Genomic DNA, 22,237 nt, shown 5'->3' with positions numbered 1-22,237 from the left:
AGGTCAACAGAATTATCTTGTGGCCTACTGATAAACTGCAGTATTTCAAGATAAAACCAGCACAGCTTACATTAAACTGTGTTTTTGTTAAATCAAAACATACTAGAACCAACATTGTCTGTTAAAAACAATGAAAAGATACAGAAGGCTGAATGTTACTGCGGTCAAAAACAAGCCAAGGGAGAAATGCCTCGGGTGCATTCCGTTTGCTCATTCTGCCCCACCCTTTCCAGTCAGCTGCTTTTGTTCCATACAGACTACTTAAACTGAATAGACATAGTTTAGTAATGCACACACTTGGTCTACAATTTACACTGCACTGTCAGAATAAAAACCAAATCATAGTATAGGAATCAAAGTATAGGAAACTGTGGATCTCTGCAATCAATCTGTGGCAAGGCATGGGTTGGGGAAAGGATATAACACAATATCCAAGGTTTTGAGTGTTCCCAGAGCCATGGAGGCATCAATAATTTTGAAATGAAAAGATCAAAACATTTACAGACTTTTGCCATCCAATCTGACAAAGCTTGAGAGGATCTGCCATGATGAAAATTCAGGTGTGCGTAACTTGTAAAGATGTATCCAGGAATAATTGCATCATAATTGGGGGGGGAAGGAAACTGATGGGTAAAAACGACAAAAGTATATAAATCAAATCCACATAGCAATATTGTGTGCAAAAAGGGTCTGAATTCTTTCTGAGCCCCGATGTTAGTAATGCACTCCTGCTTTAAAACCATTCTTAGATGCTGTAAAAGTCTTGTTTATTGTATTATTAGCAATTTTTTGCATGTCACGTGTTTGTATCTTACACTCATTATCAGTGACTAACTAATTTACCCTTAAGTAAATTAAAATTAATAAATAAATACTTTAACAAAGTTGTGAGTCGTGAAAAATTGAACATGTTGTATTAATGGATTTATGCAGTCAGAAATAAACACAGAGTAATATGGATTATTATCACGTCATTTTACATGGCATTCTAGATACCTAATAATTATATCTGACTTATAACTTTTGACTTCTCAGTGTTCATACAAATTGCTACTTGTGACTAATTTACTCCAGAACTTGCTGAAAGCTCGTCATTGATCATCTTTAACTGGCTTTCAGTTCCTGTGATGCTCCTGGCTTCCAAGAGCATTGCTGGTAAGCAGGATGGTCCATACTGTAAAAAGGAAAACAAATAAACATGTAAATAAACATGTAAATAGAAGAGTCCTGGGTATGATTCCCCAGCCAGGGTGCTTTGCTGTTGGAGTTTATATGTTGTCCATTTGGGTTTTCTCCGGGAGCTCCGGTTTCCACCCACAAGTCCAAAGACACACAGTCAGGCCAACTGGAGCTACTGACAATTGCCATAAGTGTGAGTGTGTGTAAATGTCCATGTGTTTCCTGCCTTTCGCCTGGTGAATCGGACCTGCTGTGACCAGGAAAAAGTAGTGGTTAAACAGACAATGAATGAATAAAGAGTATTTGATAATTCATCATACTTCTGCTAAGTAACAAAACACATTTGAAGTAGCATTTAATTTTTGCTTATATTAATAAAAACATGCAAGTTAGTTGACTCCAGTTTGTTACCGTTTCTTGCTCATGGGGATGTGCGGTGCGGTGCTGCAGGTATTTCTTGTTTAGCTGTTTTAGGTTAGTGAGAAAGGTTGTGCCCTGCTTCAAAGCCTTTAGCCTCTGCTCCAGCTCATTGTGGTCTTTCTCCAGCTTCCTCATCTCAGCTTCACTCCTGACAGATCCACAGCAAATATAAATGCTACGGTTGTGTGTTTGAAATGCAGGTTAAACACATTATATGACAAAAAATGAGGACAACTTCCTAATTATTGAGTTCGGGTGTGCCACATACACAACCAGTTATATTTATATTTTTAAGATTTTACTGTCATGTTTTATATTTTCGTTATATTAATGACAGGACGGGTAATTACTGGTTACACATGATTCATCAGTTCAAATTCAATGTGGGAGGAAACCCACACAGACTCAGGGGAAACAGGCAAGCTGTGACAGTGCACAGAGTCATCATGCCACCACCATCCAGTTATATAAAATTACATTCATGCAATTTTGTGGCAACAGTATGAAGAAGGCTGTTTCCTCTTCCAGCATGATTTTTTGTTTCTTTGATAAGACTGAATAAGTGAGGGGTAGGCAGCTCCTCCTGACTTACCTGATTAGTTCATTCTTCGCCTCCAAAAGTCGAGTCTTTTTTTGGTTCAGGGTGCCATTAATCTGAGCCAGTAAAAAACAATTAATGTCCCATCAGAGACAAAAAGTCAATAAAAAGTATATTCTATTGTTATACAGGATAAATAAGAAAGCACTGTTACCTTTACAGCTTTACGTTTCACACTGTTTAACTCCTTAGTTGCGGTGATCTGGAATGGACACGTTTAGATGTTATGCAAAACATGCATTCTGTCATTCTCTCTCATTCTACCTGCAATCTCGAAGACATGAAGGATTTAGTGTAAAGGAATATTTACAAAGACTGACCAGTTCAGTAAGTTGCTCCTCAAATGAGTTTGATAGTGCATCTATGGCTTTTTTAACAGATTCGGAGTTCACTGTCTTCCTAGACAGACAAAAAAACAAAAAAAAAAGGTAGAAATATAATTTGTGAATAATAGAGCATTATACACTATTCAGCTAATAAATGTATTACATTCCACAAATATGTCAAAAATGAAGCACTTCATCATGTATTATTACAAACATACTTGTACTCGGTGACAAATTCCTGAAAAGCTTCAAGGACAACATCAAGATCAATCAAACTTCCTCCAGGTTTCGGCTTCTTAGTGGGATTACCGTGATCTGCAAAAGAAAAAAAAGAAAATCTTTGTATCGCCTAAGTAGCTGAAGCTTTGAGGTCTCTCTCTTGTTTTAAGAAACCCCGGAACAGTATAAAAAAACATACATACTGTATGTAATAATTAGGGCAAATTATTATAAATAATTTTTTCTTCCCTCGATTTACAGCAAGCACAAGTTTACCAAAGCCAATTTATAATACTATAATTATTTATAATAATATAATAAAACTTCTATCTAGAAATCTTATTACTAACCTAGAATTTATTTAGCAACACACACTGCGTAAATATTTAAACTATTAAGAATATTTTACTGTTTATTAAATATGTAATAAAAAAAAGATTCGAAATGATTAGAGAAAATGGTCATTTGTTTAAACAAAAACTTCTGACTTTCAAATTAGATGTTATTGCTGCTATTTTTTCTTCAGCTGGTGTATACAAATCATACAACTCATTTTATTGCAGAGTGATTAGTAAACTCATCAGTGCACTCTTAGTGGGTTGATATTAGATATATTATTATTATTAGACTAAATGCAATTTTCACAAAGATAAAAAGAATTAGATGCATAATGGTGAGTTTTTAATTTGTATTCTGTGTTTTTAAAACCATTTAATGTTTTAACCTGAGGATCCAGATGAAGACTTTCTCTTCTGTTTCTGTCGTCTCTTCTGCTGACTGGATGGTCTCTGTAGTTTTACATGTAATACCTTGGGTTTGCTTTTGCTCGGGCTCTGCAATGAAAAGCTAAGTTGAACACAATCCGCATCAGTTTTAAAGCTTAAATAGAAGATGATTAAAAGCCCAGGCTACAACAGCTACAATGCTTGTTATAACATTTTATCAAACACTAACATGGGAGCCAAACAAACGTTCAGAATTTTAACATACATTATGGTAATTAATAAGAGTGTTTTACTACGTACCATGTTCTAATGTTTCAAATAGGCAATACCGTCCCCAACAAATAAATACAGCTCAAAAATATGTAAGCAATGCCTGTCAACTTACGAAGCTTTCATCCTCATCTGTCAACTCCTCTGATGATAAAGATGGATGCTGCTGCCTTTGGGAATAAGCTTTGTGGGGTGTCGAGTCATCAGCCAGGGCTTCACTGATTGGACCCTATACAAAAATAAAAAATATTTTACAATTTAATATTTTAATATTTAATTTTACCAGTAATCACAGACCAGCTACAGTGTATCACAAAAGTGAGTACACCCCTCACATTTCTGCAGATATTTAAGTATATCTTTTCATGGGACAACACTGACAAAATGACACTTTGACACAATGAAAAGTAGTCTGTGTGCAGCTTATATAACAGTGTAAAAATTTTTTTCCCTCAAAATAACTCAATATACAGCCATTAATGTCTAAACCACCGGCAACAAAAGTGAGTACACCCCTTAGTGAAAGTTCCTGAAGTGTCAATATTTTGTGTGGCCACCATTATTTCCCAGAACTGCCTTAACTCTCCTGGGCATGGAGTTTACCAGAGCTTCACAGGTTGCCACTGGAATGCTTTTCCACTCCTCCATGACGACATCACGGAGCTGGCGGATATTCGAGACTTTGCGCTCCTCCACCTTTCGCTTGAGGATGCCCCAAAGATGTTCTATTGGGTTTAGGTCTGGAGACATGCTTGGCCAGTCCATCACCTTTACCCTCAGCCTCTTCAATAAAGCAGTGGTCGTCTTAGAGGTGTGGTTGGGGTCATTATCATGCTGGAACACTGCCCTGCGACCCAGTTTCCGGAGGGAGGGGATCATGCTCTGCTTCAGTATTTCACAGTACATATTGGAGTTCATGTGTCCCTCAATGAAATGTAACTCCCCAACACCTGCTGCCCTCATGCAGCCCCAGACCATGGCATTCCCACCACCATGCTTGACTGTAGGCATGACACACTTATCTTTGTACTTCTCACCTGATTGCCACCACACATGCTTGAGACCATCTGAACCAAACAAATTAATCTTGGTCTCATCAGACCATAGGACATGGTTCCAGTAATCCATGTCCTTTGTTGACATGTCTTCAGCAAACTGTTTGTGGGCTTTCTTGTGTAGAGACTTCAGAAGAGGCTTCCTTCTGGGGTGACAGCCATGCAGACCAATTTGATGTAGTGTGCGGCGTATGGTCTGAGCACTGACAGGCTGACCCCCCACCTTTTCAATCTCTGCAGCAATGCTGACAGCACTCCTGCGCCTATCTTTCAAAGACAGCAGTTGGATGTGACGCTGAGCACGTGCACTCAGCTTCTTTGGACGACCAACGCGAGGTCTGTTCTGAGTGGACCCTGCTCTTTTAAAACGCTGGATGATCTTGGCCACTGTGCTGCAGCTCAGTTTCAGGGTGTTGGCAATCTTCTTGTAGCCTTGGCCATCTTCATGTAGCGCAACAATTCGTCTTTTAAGATTCTCAGAGAGTTCTTTGCCATGAGGTGCCATGTTTGAACTTTCAGTGACCAGTATGAGAGAGTGTGAGAGCTGTACTACTAAATTGAACACACCTACTCCCTATGCACACCTGAGACCTAGTAACACTAACAAATCACATGACATTTTGGAGGGAAAATGACAAGCAGTGCTCAATTTGGACATTTAGGGGTGTAGTCTCTTAGGGGTGTACTCACTTTTGGTGGCGGTGGTTTAGACATTAATGGCTGTATATTGAGTTATTTTGAGGGAAGAATAAATTTACACTGTTATATAAGCTGCACACAGACTACTTTTCATTGTGTCAAAGTGTCATTTTGTCAGTGTTGTCCCATGAAAAGATATACTTAAATATCTGCAGAAATGTGAGGGGTGTACTCACTTTTGTGATACACTGTATATGATTAACCAACAAAACATGATATATACAGTGGCTTGCAAAAGTATTCATACCCCTTGAACTTTTCCATATTTTGTCACATTACAACCACAAACATAAATTTATTTCACTGGAATTTAATGTGAAAGACCAACACAAAGTGGTATACAATTGTGAAGTGGAACGAAAGTTATACATGATTCAAAACATTTTTTACAAATAAAAAACTGAAAAGTGCGGTGTGCAAAAGTATCCAGCCCCCCTGAGTCAATACTTTGTGTAACCACCTTTTGCTGTAATTACAGCTGCAAGTCTTTTAGGGTATGTCTCCACCAGCTTTGCACATCTAGTGACTGAAATTTTTGCCCATTCTTCTTTGCAAAACAGCTCAAGCTCAGTCAGATTAGATGGAGAGCGTTTGTGAACAGCAGTTTTCAGATCTTGCCACAAATTCTCGATTGGGTTTAGGTCTGGACTTTGACTGGGCCATTCTAACACATGAATATGTTTTGTTTTAAACCATTCCATTGTAGACCTGGCTTTATGTTTAGGGTCGTTGTCCTGCTGGAAGGTGAACCTCCACCCCAGTCTCAAGTCTTTTGCAGACTCCAACAGGTTTTCTTCCAAGATTGCCCTGTATTTGGCTCCATCCATCTGACTATCAACTTTGACCAACTTCCCTGTCCCTGCTGAAGAGAAGCAGCCCCAGAGCATGATGCTGCCACCACCATATTTGACAGTGGGGATGGTGTGTTCAGAGTGATGTGCAGTGTTAATTCTCCGCCTCACATAGCATTTTGCATTTAGGCCAAAAAGTTCAATTTTGGTCTCATCTGACCAAAGCACCTTGTTCCACATGTTTGCTGTGTCCCCAACATGGCTTCTGGCAAACTGCAAACGGGACTTTTTATGGTTGTCTTTTAACAATGGCTTTCTTCTTGCCACTCTTCCATAAAGACCACATTTGTAATAGTTGTCCTGTGGACAGATTCCCCCACCTGAGCTGTGGATCTCTGCATTTCGTCCAGAGTCACCATGGGCCTCTTGGCTGCAGCTCTGATCAGTGCTCTCCTTGTTCGGCCTGTAAGTTTAGGTGGACGGCCTTGTCTTGGTAGGTTTACAGTTGTGCCATATTCTTTCCATTTCCGGATAATGGATTGAACAGTGCTCCGTGAGATGTTCAAAGCTTGGGAAATCTTTTTATAGCCTAAGCCTGCTTTAAACTTCTCCACAACCTTATTCCTGACCTGTCTGGTGTGTTCTTTGGACTTCATAATGCTGTTTACTCCCCAATATTCTCTTAACCAACCTCTGAGGCCGTCACGGAGCAGCTGTATTTGTACTGAGATTAGATTACACACAGGTGGACTCTTTTTAGTCATTAGCAGTCATCAGGCAACTTCTGAATGCAATTGGTTGCACTCAGAGAAAAGGGGGCTGGATACTTTTGCACACCGCACTTTTCAGTTTTTTATTTGTAAAAAATGTTGTGAATCATGTATAATTTTCCTTCCACTTCACAATTGTATACCACTTTGTGTTGGTCTTTCACATTAAATTCCAGTGAAATATATTTATGTTTGTGGTTGTAATGTGACAAAATATGGAAAAGTTCAAGGGGTATGAATACTTTTGCAAGCCACTGTAGGTCAATATATACACAACATACACAGACACAGTTGCCAATCGTTGGTTGTTTTATCAAGTTGATCACCAGCTGTTAAAGCCCCACTGTTGTTACAGTTGAGTCTCTAAACAAAGCCCTTACCCCATAATTGCTGTAATTTTATTCGGTCTTAACTGTAAGCTGCTCTAGATAAAAGCGTCTGCTAAATGCAAGAAATGTACATTTCAAAATATTATCGAGGCAGTGGTGGACTAGTTGTTAAGGTAACAGCAGCAACACTTTTGCTGGTTAAAGCCCCACCTCTGCTAAGTTGCCAATATTGAGCCCCTGTACAAGGCCCTTAACCCTCAATTGATTGCATTGTATTAGTCACCATTATAAGTTGCTTGCATAAAAGCATCTGCCAAGTAATGTAAATGTAGCAATCTATCTACATTTTTGTCAGCCTCACTCTATCGATTTATTAATTTATTGTATATAAAAAAAGTAACACAGACCTTAGATTGTGTTCTCCTTTTACCATCTTCCTCTCTGGTTTCTGAGATGGTCTGCAGATTTCTAAAAATAATAACATTTATAATCATAGGACTCAATTTAGAAGCTATATTTAGTAATAATAATTGCTTACTTCAAATAAAACATTCCTTAAGCATGTTTCTTAACAGCATACTACAAAAGACATTGCTAAACAAAAAACATTTAACTGTAATCCTATAATTATATCAGGCACATAAAAGAAAAATACCAACATACCGAGACTTTGGCCCTTGGTCTTTTTGCTCTACTGGTCTTCGATTCTCTTTGGATTTGGTGTTCTTCTGTTGTAACTGAACATCAGCTTTCTCTTGGGTTTTATTTTTTCCATTTTTCCCAGCTTGGGTAGATTTCTTTGGAGTCACATTCTGGGCCTTGTTCACTCTCTTCTCACCTGTCCCTTTACCAGCTGTGGGTTTTGGGGGTTGATCAGTTTGAGGACTGGTTTCATCTTCTAATGCAGTGCTGTGCAGAGGGTTACCTGAACACATCAAGCACCAAATGACTTCACCTGCAAGTCTTGACATGTAATTAGTGAGACACAGCAAAGCTGCACAATTCATTGTACAGTATTTTAATAGTAACAAGAATGACTAATCAGTGGCTTTTTAATTCCTTATAACAAAACTCAAAGCCTCATGAACACGTCCACCAGCAGTGAACAGAAAGAAACCGGGTGGAACCATAATGTCCAAGATAATATTAGTGGTCAGTCAGGGATCCTTTGAGATAGCTGATATTTTTATAAGTTGAAAAATGAGCTCCCAATTGAATAAACAGTCAAATTCTATTGTGGTTTTCAGTAACTGCTATACCCAACTCAGACCCTCTTGGCTTGTCAGAAACACACTCTGAGTGAAGTACATTTGCAGTGTATTATACACCTACCCATTTTTATACACATATGAAAATGTATATGAAACACATACATATTTCATTTCATATACGGGAGCCTAGTAGCTTTGGGCTATCAATTGAAGGGTTAAGAGTTTGAATCCCAGCTCTGTCATGCAGACGCTGTTGGGTCCTTGAGCAAGGTCCTTAACCCTCTCTGCTTCAGGGGCGCCATACAATGACTGACACTGTGCTCTGACCCAAGCTTCCAAATAAGCTGGAATATGCGAAATAATAATTTATTTGTACTGTACACCTGTATATGTATATATGACAAATAAAGGCATTCTATTATATACCTGCACTTTAAAGTAGTCAATCCTGATACTATCAGTCTGTGATGTGACAGAAAACATGTGCACCTAAAGTAAACCCTCAGAGACTTGAACAGAAGTCATCAGATGTGAAACACTGTGTCCTGTTTATTCCAAATGCAGTTCTGTATACTATAGTGTATAGCTAGTGGTTACTGTTTTTTTGTATATATTATTTGACAATACCATGAGGAGAATACAGGTCTCCCTGAAGGTAGCTGTCCTTCTCTATTGAGGAAACATCGAGACTATCTTGCGATTGTAAAACATTCTGACTTCCAGCCTGAAACCAAAGAAAATAGAAACAGATTAGCCAATCGTAAAATTACAACAGGAGACACAAAGTGCAATAAATCAACATTGCAAACACGTATTTGCATACTAATGTAATAAACAGTAGCATATAGCAAAAACTAACTGTTGTCGGTACTATTGTAAACACTGCTAGTACAGTAGTTTGTGATTTGAGACGGAGCCTGAATGCATAGCTAGTTATCGTTTGCCTGCTAACCAATGTTTCTTAACAGTATAAACCTTCGTTTCCTTCTGAAGAGCTTTCAGCATTTTCGTCACTCGACTCATGTTACTATAACTTTTAAATAACGTTTAAACAAACAATACGACGTTTTTACTTCAGAAAAGCTATCATGTAGCCGTAAGGAGGCGTTTTTCCACAAACGTTTCCCGCTGTGTTTTGAACGTGTGGCTGTGTCCTAAACCGCAACCTACTGAATAAATAGTGTGTGAAAGACACTATGGCAGGAAGTTCACATTAACAACTTTCAAGTGCACTATTATGTTATTTGAAACGCAGCCTGGTTTATACCATATACGATCTACGGGGAAACCTAATTAATGATTTAACATACATATATACATTTGTAAACAATATTTTTAATACATATAAAATATTTTATAAATAAGTAGATAGACAAGGTATTTATTTTGATAGTAGAACTTATATTAAATATAGCTATAAGTTTACCACTTGTAAAAATGGATCAGCTCGACATGTCTTTTTTTACCAGAAGCTTATCCCCAGCTGAGATACTAAAACCCAAATAACTCATAAACCATAACTATTATTATTATGAAAGATATACAATAAAGACCTGTGCACTGTTTGCAGTACACTAACTATACGACAGATAGCTGTGAGTTAATATCATACCACATAGTTGTGCTTGCCAGGTGAATAAATATGTACATTTTAACTAGAGACCGAATACGTTTGTCCTTGTTTATTTAAATAAAAAAAAAGATGCTAATCTGTTTACATTTGTTAGCACAAAGTCAAAAGCAAAGAGCACTTATTCATCAAAACAAACACACGGAATGTGCCTCACTACGCATGCTCAGGTTTACGACCCTGACCTACGTTCCGCGTAGTGAATTTGTGTGTAAGGTGCGTTCGTACTTTACGTTCTTTAAATTTAATCATTTTCATTAAAATTGTCCCCTTTCTGCATGTGCAAAGCAAAGTATTCATTAACTTACACTCTTCTGTCAGAAATGAAAGAAAAACGAACAAATATTAATTAGATTTAAGATAAAGTGTAAGCAGGGAGATAAATATACACTTTTGCTTTAAAAGTGGCATCAAGGACATAAAACAAAACCTTGGACTAACATTAAATGTGGTTTGAATTATTTCTTTTTCCGACGATAATTAGGCCTACATTTCATAATGCAGAGAAGCCTTTAAACATACAAATAAACCTTCGTCTTGACTAAAGAACGTGTGTGTGCAAATCAGGACAGTAATTAAGTACAGTTATGTAAAATTTCAATATATGTTCTTTATTTGTGCTTATAAGTAGACACAGACAACGAAATACTCTTTGTGCAAAATAAGCAGCATAAACAATACAATCATTTACCATTACAAGCGCAACATGGTCGCTGTTCCACCTGCTCGCAACCAACTTAGCTTATCTTAGCTGTTAACAGATGATCATTTATCCAAATAACCGCCCCTGGCATCCTTGCTGAGTTTGTCTCGTTATGGTTTCCTCTCTTTTCGTGTCTGCTTCTCCAGCTTTCACTGCTATGAAAGTTATAATACACTGCCTGGCCCAAAAAAAAACGTCAAACACTCTAATATTTCATTGGACCACCTTTAGCTTTGATTACGGCACACATTCGCTGTGGCATCGTTTCCACAAGCTTCTGCAATGTCACAACATTTATTTCTGTCCAGAGTTGCATTAATTTTGTATTGATGATGGGAGATTTGGACCACTGCACAAAGTCTTCTCCAGCACATCCCAAAGATTCTCAATGGGGTTCAGGTCTGGACTCTGTGGTGGCCAATCCATGTGTGAAAATGATGTCTCATGCTTCCTGAACCACTCCTTTACAATTTGAGCCCGATGAATCCTGGCATTGTCATCTTGGAATACGTCCGTGCCATCAGGGAAGAAAAAAATCCATTGATGTAATAACCTGGTCGTTCAGTATATTCAGGTAGTCAGCTGACCTCATTCTTTGGGCACATAACGTTGCTGAACCTAGACCTGACCAACTGCAGCAACCCCAGATCATAGCACTGCCCCCACAGGCTTGTACGGTAGGCACTAGGCATGATGGGTGCATCACTTCAGCCGCCTCTCTTCTTACCCTGATGCATCCAGCACTCCGGAACAGGGTAAATCTGGACTCATCAGACCACATGACCTTCTTCCATTGCTTCCATTCCTTCCTCGAAGATGATGTTTCCCCACTGTCCTTCCACTTTTTAATAATGCGTTGGACAGTTCTTAACCCGATTTTAGTAGTTTCAGCAATCTCCCTAGATGTTTTCTCTGCTTGATGCATGCCATTATTTGACCCTTCTGAAACAGATTAACATCTTTTCCACGACCACAGGATGTGTCTTTCCACATGGTTGTTTAACAAATGAGAAGCTACTCACTGCATCAGTTAGGGTTAAATAACTTGTTGCCAGCTGAAACATAAGCACCCATGCAGTAATTATCCAACGGGAGGCTCTTACCTATTTGCTTAGTTAAATCCAGGTGGTGACCTTTTTTTGGCCAGGCAGTGTATAATAAAATTATAATATTGCTTATTTATATTTAAATTAAATAATTGATTGCAGTTCCATATATGAACATTATAATTTGAACTCGTTATTTATTACAGTTTTGATAATAAACGGAAATTTGACCTAATTCACCGTTTTTCTGTCTGAATGTTTGTGGTGTTTCTGCGCCATCATGTGGATCTTTGCTGAGTTAACGTGTCCAGTTGCTCCTTCTGTAAACAAGAAATTATGTAGATTATTAACTTCAGATTTATGTAAAAACAACGCATTTCTAAAGAGGATTTTATTTTATTGTCTTTTTTATTTTATATGTAATGCTTTTGGAACAACATTCCTTAAATGATTTGCAATTCCTCTGTTTTTTTTTTTTCTTTGATTTTTTTTATTGTTGTTGAACATATACTGGTTATTGTTGTATTAACATTAATGTTAATTTGGTCATATGTTCATATATATTAAGTGTACTGTTATGTTTACTGTATATGTATATGTATGTTTATTTCTTTAAATGTTTTTGCTAGCTTGTTGCTAGCCTGGGTTTGCTCGTCTTCCGGGGAGATTTACTATATAAAGGAGAGTAAAAAAACAACGTGGCTGCACCGCAACAGTCTGTACAGGAGCTCAAATAATAAAGAAAATCAAATTTAACACGTTTCCATGTTGTGTTTTGAGCACTCATGCATATCGAGTGTTTTACTGTCAGACTGAGCAGTGAAATATATATATATTAATATTGCAATACATACATTTTTGTAAGTAGCTGCTCTCAGAAGGGTTGTAGATAAATTCATACCATTATGCCGTATCACCACCAAGCGGCTAACTCATACCACGTAGTTGTGCTTGCTGGGTGAATAAATATGTACATTTTTAATAGTGACCGAATATATTTGTCCTTGTTAATTTAAAATAAAATATAGATGCTATTGTGCTAACATTCATAAGCACAAAGTCAAAAGAAAAGAGCATTTATTCATCAAAACACAAACACGGAATGAGAGCCTCACTACGCATGCTCCGATTCACGAAACTGACCTACGTTCAGGGTGGTTCGTGAATTTGCGTAAGGTGCGCAAAGTGCGTAAGGTGCGTTAGTATTTCACATACATAATATTATAATAATTTAAACTACAATTTCCATAAAATTACCCCTAATTCTGAATGCGCAAAGACCTATGAGCAATATTTGGATCGATTTGCCCACCCCTAAACACAAGTAACTGCTGTCACCTGCTGGTACACAGTAATACTTCACATTGTCACATTTTCTTAGTGACCAATTATTCCTTTTGAAATATATTTGTATATCGTATGTATTTATATATTTTTAGCAATACCAACACCTGCTCTTCTGAGAAGCTTTGAAGTACGTTTGTGGGAATTTGTCCCTATTTAGACAAAACAGCATTTATATGGCTGGGCACTCAATTGATGTATCAGTTCATTCCAAAGCTGTTTAGTAAGGCTGAGTTCAGGGCTCTGTGCAGGTCACTGGAGTTTCTGTAACCTAATAATAATAATACATTTTATTTGTAACACACTTTACATTTGATACAAATCTCAAAGTGCCACAAGGTAAAAGACATCACTACAAAAAATTATAAATATAAAAGATAGCCGCAATCACTACATTAATTAAAATTGACTCTTAAGGTCTGCTAAAAAGAAAGGTTTTGAGTCTCTTTTTAATAGTCCCAACAGTCTGTGGTACCCTCAAATGGTCAGGGAGGGCATTCCAAAGGTGAGGGGCAGCAGAACAGAGGGCCTGATCACCCATGGCTGAGCTTGGTTCTTGGTGGGAGAAGGCGATTTGAAATTGTTGTTTTCATTTCTTTATAGACTTTGCTTTGTGCACAGTGGCACATTAATGCAGGAACAGGAAAGAGCCTTCCTTAAACTGGTGCTGAAAATGTGGAAACATATAATTTCCTTCAGATCATTGACTTACTGAACCTGTTAGCAACTTTTGTGGCTGAAACACATGAATTAACAAAGCAGGAGTCCCAATACTTTTGCCCATACAGTGTTGGTGTGTGACTCAAAGACTCAGGAACAGGAGAAATCTGCAAACCCAATTAGAATAACCAAATAACACAAAAACTCAGAATGAAATATCTGAATTATTGGGAAACTGAAACTAAAGTCCAAAGTAAAATGCAGTTATTTGGCCCTCAACAGACACTACAGTGCAGCAGATTACCTGAGCACAGTATTCAACCCTAAATTAAGAAACACCTTGACGAGGTACAGACTGAGCGCACACGACCTGGCCGTGGAGATGGGGCGACACACCCGGTCCTGGCTGCCCCAGCACTGCACTCTCAGTACAGTAGAGACGGAGCTGCACTTCCTCACCCAGTGTACCAAATACCACCACATCCGGTCCCAATTCTTTCCCAAATTTAACACCGTCATCCCCAAATTTACCTCCCTCCCAGACCCCAACAAACTGCTCCACCTACTGGGGGAGCACAGAGAGAGCTGCACACTGGCAGCACTCTACACACACACACACCTGCCACTAGGTGAGGGACAGTGGGTGATCATGTCACACACACACACACACACACCAAATGTTTATTTATATGACTACCTCATAACTGTAAATCTTATCACCCCCACCCTTTTTTTCTTCCACTTTAGCGCATCCAATTTCTGCCCGTCAATCATTCTGTCACTAATGCCGGCCCCTGCTCCTGATCGGGGAGGACGAGGCTGCTCCACGGCCCCTCCGACACGTGCACAGCAATCGAACATCTTATCACCTACACTTGACGAGTGCAGGGCAGTACAGTGCTGTGTACGAAGAGCCACACCCTCTACCGCACTCCTTTCCCATCTCCGTGCAGGTGCCACCAACCAGCCAGCAGAGGTCGTAATCGCACCAGTCTGAGAGAGAGTCCTCATCCGGCTTAATCCCGCCCCTATCTGAACAACAGGCCAACTGTTGTTCATGTGGCCGCTCAGCCGGCAGGCAGAGCCGAGATTCTATACGATGTATTTGAGATCTTAGCTCTAGCCACCTGAGCAGCTTGTTTGTTTATTAGGATTTTAACGTCATGTTTCACACTTTGGTTACATTCATGACAGAAACAGTAGTTACTCATTACACAAGATTCATCAGTTCACAAGGTTATATTGAACACAGTCATGGACAATTTAGTGTCTCCAATTCACCTCACGTGCACGTCTTTGGACTGTGGGAGGAAACCGGAGCACCCGGAGGGAACCCACGTGGACACGTGGAGAACATGCAAACTCCACACAGAAAGGACCCGGACCGCCCCACCTGGGGATCGAACCCAGGACCTTCTTGCTGTGAGGCGACAGTGCTACCCACTAAGCCACCGTGCCGCCCGAGCAGCTTGTAATTCTTATCATTTTTATTGTTATTATGTGCACTGTTTTTATTATTCTTTTTTTTTTGCACCTGTAACTGTTTTGTATATATTTGTTCTTTCTTATTGTTATTTTTCTTTTCTCTGTAACTGAGCTTTGGCAATACGAATGTCCTTATTTGTCATGCCAATAAAGCTCTTTTGAGTTTGAGTGTGTATGTGTGTATCCGCTAGATGTCAGTAAGGAGTCACTGTGTTCCGACTGTATAAAAGAAGAATAATTAGCGCGACCTGTCTAAGTATGTTTTCTCCTGGGTCACTGTCCTACATTTCAGTTTCAGCCTGTCACTCAAGGTAATCATTACACAAGTTTGATCTGTGAGATTAAATTAAATTCATTATTTTATACATTTCAGTATGTGTAAAATGCGTTGCATGTGACGGCGTGTCTGTGGCCTGCAGGGTGTGTGTGTGTTGGGAGTGTTAAGGCTGTTAGTTTGTTAGCTGTTAGCAGGTGTGCTAATAGATGTGAAGTGAACTCGTGGTTAAGGACAAACTGACATCAGCTGATCCGGGTTGATCTCAGAGCTGCTGCCAGTAAACTAACCGTTACGAGCTTGTTTTCGCCTTCGACTAAGAGTTAAACATTATATTCCTTCCTGACTGTTTCTGTTAGCGATGTTGATTTGAACCAGCTGTGATCCGAATAATATGATCTGTCACTTTTAGAATTTGAACAGGGTTGATCATTATTATTTTGTATTTAATTTAATAACCAGATCAGTGTCCTGTCAACATTCAGTACTGGTTGATCTGTCAAGCTGAATTCAGATGATTAATTTAGCAGTGTCATCCAGTTTTCTTCTACTGAAGGACACGCCCCATCTAACCCACAGCCAAAATAAATCGATTAGCATAGTTGCTAAAGCTTGGTTGTTTTAAGCATGAAGTAACAGATAGAGGAAAAGTTCTGATTAGTAGGATTTAGATAAATAAGTTCATGTATAAGAAAACTAAGAGTATAATTATGCAGGTATTTTAACGTCATGTTTTACACTTTGGTTACATTCATGACAGAACAGGTAGTTACTAGTTACCCATGATTCATCAGTTAAAGTTTAATATTAAACAGTTACGAACAATTTTATATCTCTAATTCACCTCACTTGCACGTCTTTGGACTGTGGGAGGAAACCGGAGCACCCGGAGGAAAACCACGCAGACACGGGGAGAACATGCAAACTCCACACAGAAAGGACCTGGACCGCCCCGCCTGGGGATCGAACCCAGGACCTTCTTGCTGTGAGGCGACAGTGCTACCCACTGAGCCACCGTGCCGCCCATTTACGTGGTTTGTATAGCTCATAGTTTATAATCACATGAAGGGACTTGATTATATATTCTTCCAGAATCTGACAGGGTAGAGCAAATCGTTCTTGTGCATAATCACAGAGAAAAAAATATTGAAGTAAAAAAAAAAGTGGTGCACAGCAGATACTAAGTTGCTGTAGTTCTTTTGACGAAATAAACCCTTGGTTTTTTTAATGTTTTAAATGTCTCTCAGTGATAATAAATCTATAATGACTGGTCAGAAAAAATTTTATGTCTTTATATTTGAAATCTAGCTGAAAATGAAGTTATAATAAACTCGCCAATATCCATTCAGATAGAGGATAACTGCAGGATGGTGCTCACCCGAGTGCAAGAAGATGCTCGTCTGATCTGGTGCGCACCACATAGACAGCGGTTATTGCAATTGGTTACCCATTCGATCTTCTTCCAACAATTGGTTGTGTCTTTAGAGCACTGGGTTTGAGTCTCAGTGGTAATGACAGTGAGCAATCATATTTTCATGTGCTGACACCTTTTGGCTGCCGAATGGCGCCCTTGCTGTCTGAGGAGAGCAGTAGACCAGCACATACCCTGTCAGACAATACATTTCTGTTTTTTGGCTGACAGCAGTAGAACCAGATGTGGGCTTCTGCTGTTTTAGCCTTTCCACTCCAGGGTTTAACATGATATGCATTCCAAGGTGCTTCTCTGCTCACCACGTCTATTGGATGGACGTCTACCATTCCATCAGCCCAATCCAGCCTTTCTGTTACCCCCCACAAAATTGATGCTTATTAAGTTTGTAATAAGATTAAATCAGCCTGTCTTGCACAATCAACTGTAGTGCGGTCAAATGTCCTCAGATGACAGTTTCCCTTATTCTAATGTTTGAACATTAACAAAAACTCTTGACCTGTGTCTACATGATTTTATCTGTTGTGCACCTGCAACTTTACTGAATAAATTGATAATTTCCTGAATTAGCAGGTGTACCAGTGGTCCTAATAAAGTGGCTGGTGAGTGTATTATGTGATGCATCTGATTGACTGAACTTCCTTTTCAATTTTGTATATAATTTATTCTTAGTTAATCATTTGTTAACTGAAACAAGCTGCTAATGTGAAGTGGTGAGTAGCACCAGTAGCACAGTGCAGATAAGTACAGTCCAGGCTTTGAACCTGTACAGACACAAACACTATAATCAGTTACTTTACATTTAAACAGTACTGTATAGTTAAAATGAACATGCTAACCAAAAAGCTTAGTCAGGTGTCGATTTACTTTTGGCTGTGTCGTGTAAACAGTTAAAATCTGAACTACTAGTTGTGTTTATATTCAAATAAAGTCATTTTTGTTAAAAGTTTTTTTTCCATCCTCTTATGTTCACTAACCGCTACATTATGGTCCTGATCACATTCAGTGTGTGAAAGTTATTACGCCCTTTCTAATTGCTTTGGTGGTTGTGTAGTTGTCAGACTAAATGCTTTTAGACCAAGAAACAAAACCATACACAAACAGAACATTGGTAAAACACACATTTATGAGTCAGACTTACCCTTTGTGATGTAACTATCCCATTTTATATGGGCACAGGACCAAAACTATGGGTGCCCTTATGTGTGGATCCCTCCATGGCTCGGTACATGTAACACCATGCTCATATTTGTGAGCCCAGTTCTAGGATTCGAACCCTGAAAATGCAGGAGGCTTCTACAATTACGCCGCATAAGTTCGCTTTTGTCAGTCAACACTTGATTACTCACAACTTAACAAAAGTAAACGAACAGGGGTCATTATTTTTATACCACTGGATATAAGAATGTACATTCTTGTGTGTCATTGAAGCAGATTGTTTCTCACAGAGGAAGAAAGATGAGTAGAGTCCATTTATGGATTCAAGTTACAGTGCTGTGAACACTGCTGCTTTCTGACCTCTCTATTTTTGCCAGTCCTTGCACACTCACTCCATATATAGCAGGTTGTGTACACTGTTAGGTTTGCTTTAGGAAAGTTAACACTCATAATTTAAGTGTTTGTCAATATATGCTTTGGTACTGCCCAAATATAATTCTGTAAATATTTTAAAAAGTTAGATTGCTGTAAATGAATAGTTTGTATTGGATTTAAGAATATTAAACATGTTTTAATATTCCACTGTGTCCACATTGCATGCCAGATATTTGATGGGTTTTTTTCTGTCTTTTTTCAGGTCGCACTAGCATTAAAGTGCGTTCCTATGGATGTGCCAGCTTACCTCACCAACCATTAGTGCACCTGACATCCCATGGGGGCAATTACCACCATGGCCCCAGACTCCTCCTTGCAACCTCAAGCCCTGCCCCCTTCTCATAGCAAGTCGAGTACCACAGGCCCTGTCCTTGCTCATGGCTTGGAGGTGGGCCTTGAGCCACGAGGTAAACACTACGTGTGCGGCTCTGTGGCAGCCTTTACCAACATAATGATCACCTTTCCTATCCAGAAAGTGCTGTTCCGACAGCAGCTGCATGGCATCCGGGCCTCAGAGGCTGTACGTCAGCTTCAGCACGAAGGTTTACGATCCCTGTACCGTGGCCTGCTCCCACCATTACTGCAGAAAACCGTTACAGTGGCCCTCATGTTCGGCTTGTACGAAGACTTTTCACGGCTGCTCCTGCACCACGGTCGGTCGTGCGGCTCTCCGGAGATTCTCACCCGCAGCACGGCGGCGTTTCTGGCCGGCACCGCGGAGGCAGCCTTGACCCCTTTTGAACGTGTGCAGACACTCTTGCAGGACCATCGGCACGCTGGACGTTTCCGTAACACGGCGCATGCCTTTGGCAGTCTGGTTCAGCAGCACGGGGTTCGAGAGTGCTACCGTGGCCTGGTGCCCGTGCTGTTACGCAACGGCCCCAGCAACGTGCTCTTCTTCGGGCTGCGCGGGCCTCTCAGGCGTCAGCTGCCTGAAGCACATAGCCATGCTGGACACATGCTGAATGACTTTGTGTGTGGAGGGCTACTGGGTGCTGGGCTTGGCGTCCTGTTTTACCCACTTAATGTTGTCAAGTCGCGAGCGCAGTCGCAGGTCGGAGGTGCATTTGTGCCCTGCAGTCAGGTGCTCCTGACTGTGTGGAGGGAAAGGGGCAGGAGTGTTGTCATGCTGTTTCGTGGTGCTACGCTCAACTACCATCGCTCGCTGCTCTCATGGGGCATCATTAACTCCACATACGAGCTGTTGCTTAAAATCTTTTGAGGAGGAAAAGAAACCTGACAAAACAGTGCACTAAGTACGCTCTGCAACTCGGCTGAGAATGTTTATTTTGCAGCACGCTGCCCACTTTAAGATCAAGGTCACTGCCACTTCCTTTTATATTCACCAACGGATCGTACCGTCCTTGGGATATTTCTAAAAAGAAAGTATTTATCATGTTGCCTGGACTTTCAGCTTGTATTTGTTAACCCACTGCCCCATATATGCACTTACTGATATAACTTTGGGAATTGGTATTTGAGACCTGAGGAAAGGGATCAACAATAAGTGTTACATCAACCAGCATTTGTCTCTGAGAACTGTTGAGTAATCTTTTGTGGTTGTAAGTTTTCCAGTCCTAATAAAACACAGACTTTTGTTTGGACCATACCACACTTATCTGGTTCATCTGTATTACATTCTCCCTTTTATTATTATTAAAGGAACAAATAGGCCAAAAATAGGAGGGTATGATTTTCCCTTAACCCCTAGGGTAGTGAATTATCTGGGACATGAATGGTAACTGAAGTTTGCTTTATTGCTTTATTAGCTTTCCCCTGAAAATTAAATAAAAATATAAAATAGCCCAAATTATCAAGACGAGATGAAGTAAGCAGCCAAAAACATATCTAACTTGCCATAAAATGACATGCGTCTTAAACATGGCAAATAAAATCCAGATAAATAAATCTACAATAAAGGCTCAATGTTACCAATAAGTAGAGAAATCAGGGCACTCGGCACACTAGCACACCAGAGCTGACATTTTGAACTCGCCGGCAGGCTGGGCGCCTACATGAACAACGATTGGCTGATTTTACAGCTATATGAGGAGAATTTAAGGCTACCAGCTCTTCAGTACTAGGTCGACTTCATTCCTACATGCAAAATATTGGCTTTGATTTGCTATGGCCTTAATGAACATTATCAAAATCAGTCAAAATATGTACCAGATAGGTGTACCTAATAAAAAGTCAAGTGTATGTTATAAATGTGGCTGATGAAATGTTTTTATACAGAGAGGAGAATGTGTTTATCAGATAAACACAGTGAATCTATTATAGTTGGCTGATGAGAGACAAGTATACAAAGCTGATGGCTGGTAGTTACATGTGGACTGGGGTACATATACAGTCCACTGCTTTTTTTTCAGAAGGAAGGACAGGTGTCCTCTCCTATTGCTGTAAGATATATAAGACGTTGCAGTTGTTCAGTCGACTTCCTCCAAGTGCACTGCGTGACTGACACTGGCATTACTTTCAAACAATGGATCTCAGTTCGGCAGTACTGACAGAATTTTTACAATTTAATATAAGACTATGAACAAACAAACAGCAAAAATGATGTGTAGACCAAAGCATGATCAAAAAGAAAAAGGAAAGTTGCCATGTGTGATAAGGAAAAATAGATTTATGGCAGGGTTTGTTTGTTGGAAAGTACTCATCTGTTAGTCTGTATCCAGGGTGGCACAGTGTCTCAGTGGGTAGCACTGTGAGTTGAACTAGAGATACAAAATTGTCCATGACTGGGTTTGCCAGTTCTGTCATGAATGTAATTAAAGTGTGTAAAACATGATGTTAAAATCCTAATAAATAAATAAATAAAATAAACAATCTGCATCCAACAAACAGGCAGTAATGGGGGAAATGCAAAAAAACAAACAAACATTAAAAAAAACAATTCGTGCCTTTATATCTCTTTATGGCCAAATAAATACCTGTTTTTACTTTGTAACTGAATAAGTTAAAGTTTTAGTGTCTTCCAATCATAAAATAGAGCAGTGTTTTTCCTCTTACATTGATTGTTTCCATGTAAATCACATAAAGTTTAATTTTCGGTATAACGGGTACACGTCGTTTTATCATTATTGTTCACCCATGTGTTATAAAAATACAAATGTAAGCACAACACAAACAAAAAACACTGACAAAGAGACACCAATGACTTACAAATAACTTCAGGTGAATTTTAACATTGTGGTTTTAAGATCTAATACCTTTTTAAAAGTTTGTTTTATTTTAAATACCTCTTTGGTGTTATGGTCCAAGTAATAGACTTGCCTTTGCAAGGTTAACAATGTTGATAGGAAAGAAAAAAGTTTGGAAGCACATGTAAAGATCTAACCAAAAATGGTAAAACTGCACACACATATTTATGAGGATGAATGAATAAATAATAAATGAAGATGATATGTGGAGCAATATGATGGGATCTTAAAAATATTACACGCATATGTGTAAGGTTATGTAGAATTGATTGTTT

The 22,237-nt window shown here is 39.2% G+C and overlaps 2 protein-coding genes across 3 annotated transcripts; one reads left to right on the top strand and one right to left on the bottom strand.

Annotated features, from left to right (window-relative positions):
• Positions 1–814: 814 nt before the first annotated feature.
• Positions 815–9,724, bottom strand: cenpu (centromere protein U). The gene is made up of 12 exons (XM_062999768.1): positions 9,568–9,724; positions 9,220–9,316; positions 8,045–8,306; positions 7,789–7,849; positions 3,853–3,966; positions 3,467–3,575; positions 2,742–2,838; positions 2,518–2,596; positions 2,352–2,399; positions 2,192–2,253; positions 1,591–1,747; positions 815–1,174 (listed from the first exon to the last, which is right to left on the bottom strand). Exons 1-12 carry the CDS (start codon positions 9,613–9,615, stop codon positions 1,061–1,063), a joined length of 1,248 nt encoding a protein of 415 aa, XP_062855838.1. The 5' UTR covers positions 9,616–9,724; the 3' UTR covers positions 815–1,060.
• A 6,003-nt stretch (positions 9,725–15,727) lies between these two features.
• slc25a51b (solute carrier family 25 member 51b) lies at positions 15,728–21,847 on the top strand. Of its 2 annotated transcripts, none has more exons than XM_063000410.1 (2): positions 15,728–15,771; positions 18,959–21,847. In XM_063000410.1, exon 2 carries the CDS (start codon positions 19,034–19,036, stop codon positions 19,976–19,978), a length of 945 nt encoding a protein of 314 aa, XP_062856480.1. In that variant the 5' UTR covers positions 15,728–15,771; positions 18,959–19,033; the 3' UTR covers positions 19,979–21,847. The 2 variants fall into 2 exon arrangements, with proteins under 2 accessions (XP_062856480.1, XP_062856481.1); XM_063000411.1 differs by lacking the exon at positions 15,728–15,771 and adding an exon at positions 16,573–16,768.
• Positions 21,848–22,237: the final 390 nt, after the last annotated feature.

Source organism: Trichomycterus rosablanca, chromosome 8 (assembly GCF_030014385.1).
Source record: "Trichomycterus rosablanca isolate fTriRos1 chromosome 8, fTriRos1.hap1, whole genome shotgun sequence".
NCBI lineage: Eukaryota > Metazoa > Chordata > Actinopteri > Siluriformes > Trichomycteridae > Trichomycterus > Trichomycterus rosablanca.
Note: the sequence above shows the minus strand (reverse complement) of the source record. Positions and strands in the feature narration are given on the sequence as shown.

Coding starts and splice junctions, on each gene's coding strand:
- cenpu (XM_062999768.1), bottom strand. CDS start 9,615: ATGAGTCGAGTGACGAAAATGCTGAAAGCTCTTCAGAAGGAAACGAAG. Junction 7,850..8,044: donor GACCAAGGGCCAAAGTCTCG/GTATGTTGGTAT, acceptor TATTATTTTTAG/AAATCTGCAGACCATCTCAG. Junction 1,175..1,590: donor ATCCCCATGAGCAAGAAACG/GTAACAAACTGG, acceptor TCCTTTTTACAG/TATGGACCATCCTGCTTACC.
- slc25a51b (XM_063000410.1), top strand. CDS start 19,034: ATGGGGGCAATTACCACCATGGCCCCAGACTCCTCCTTGCAACCTCAA.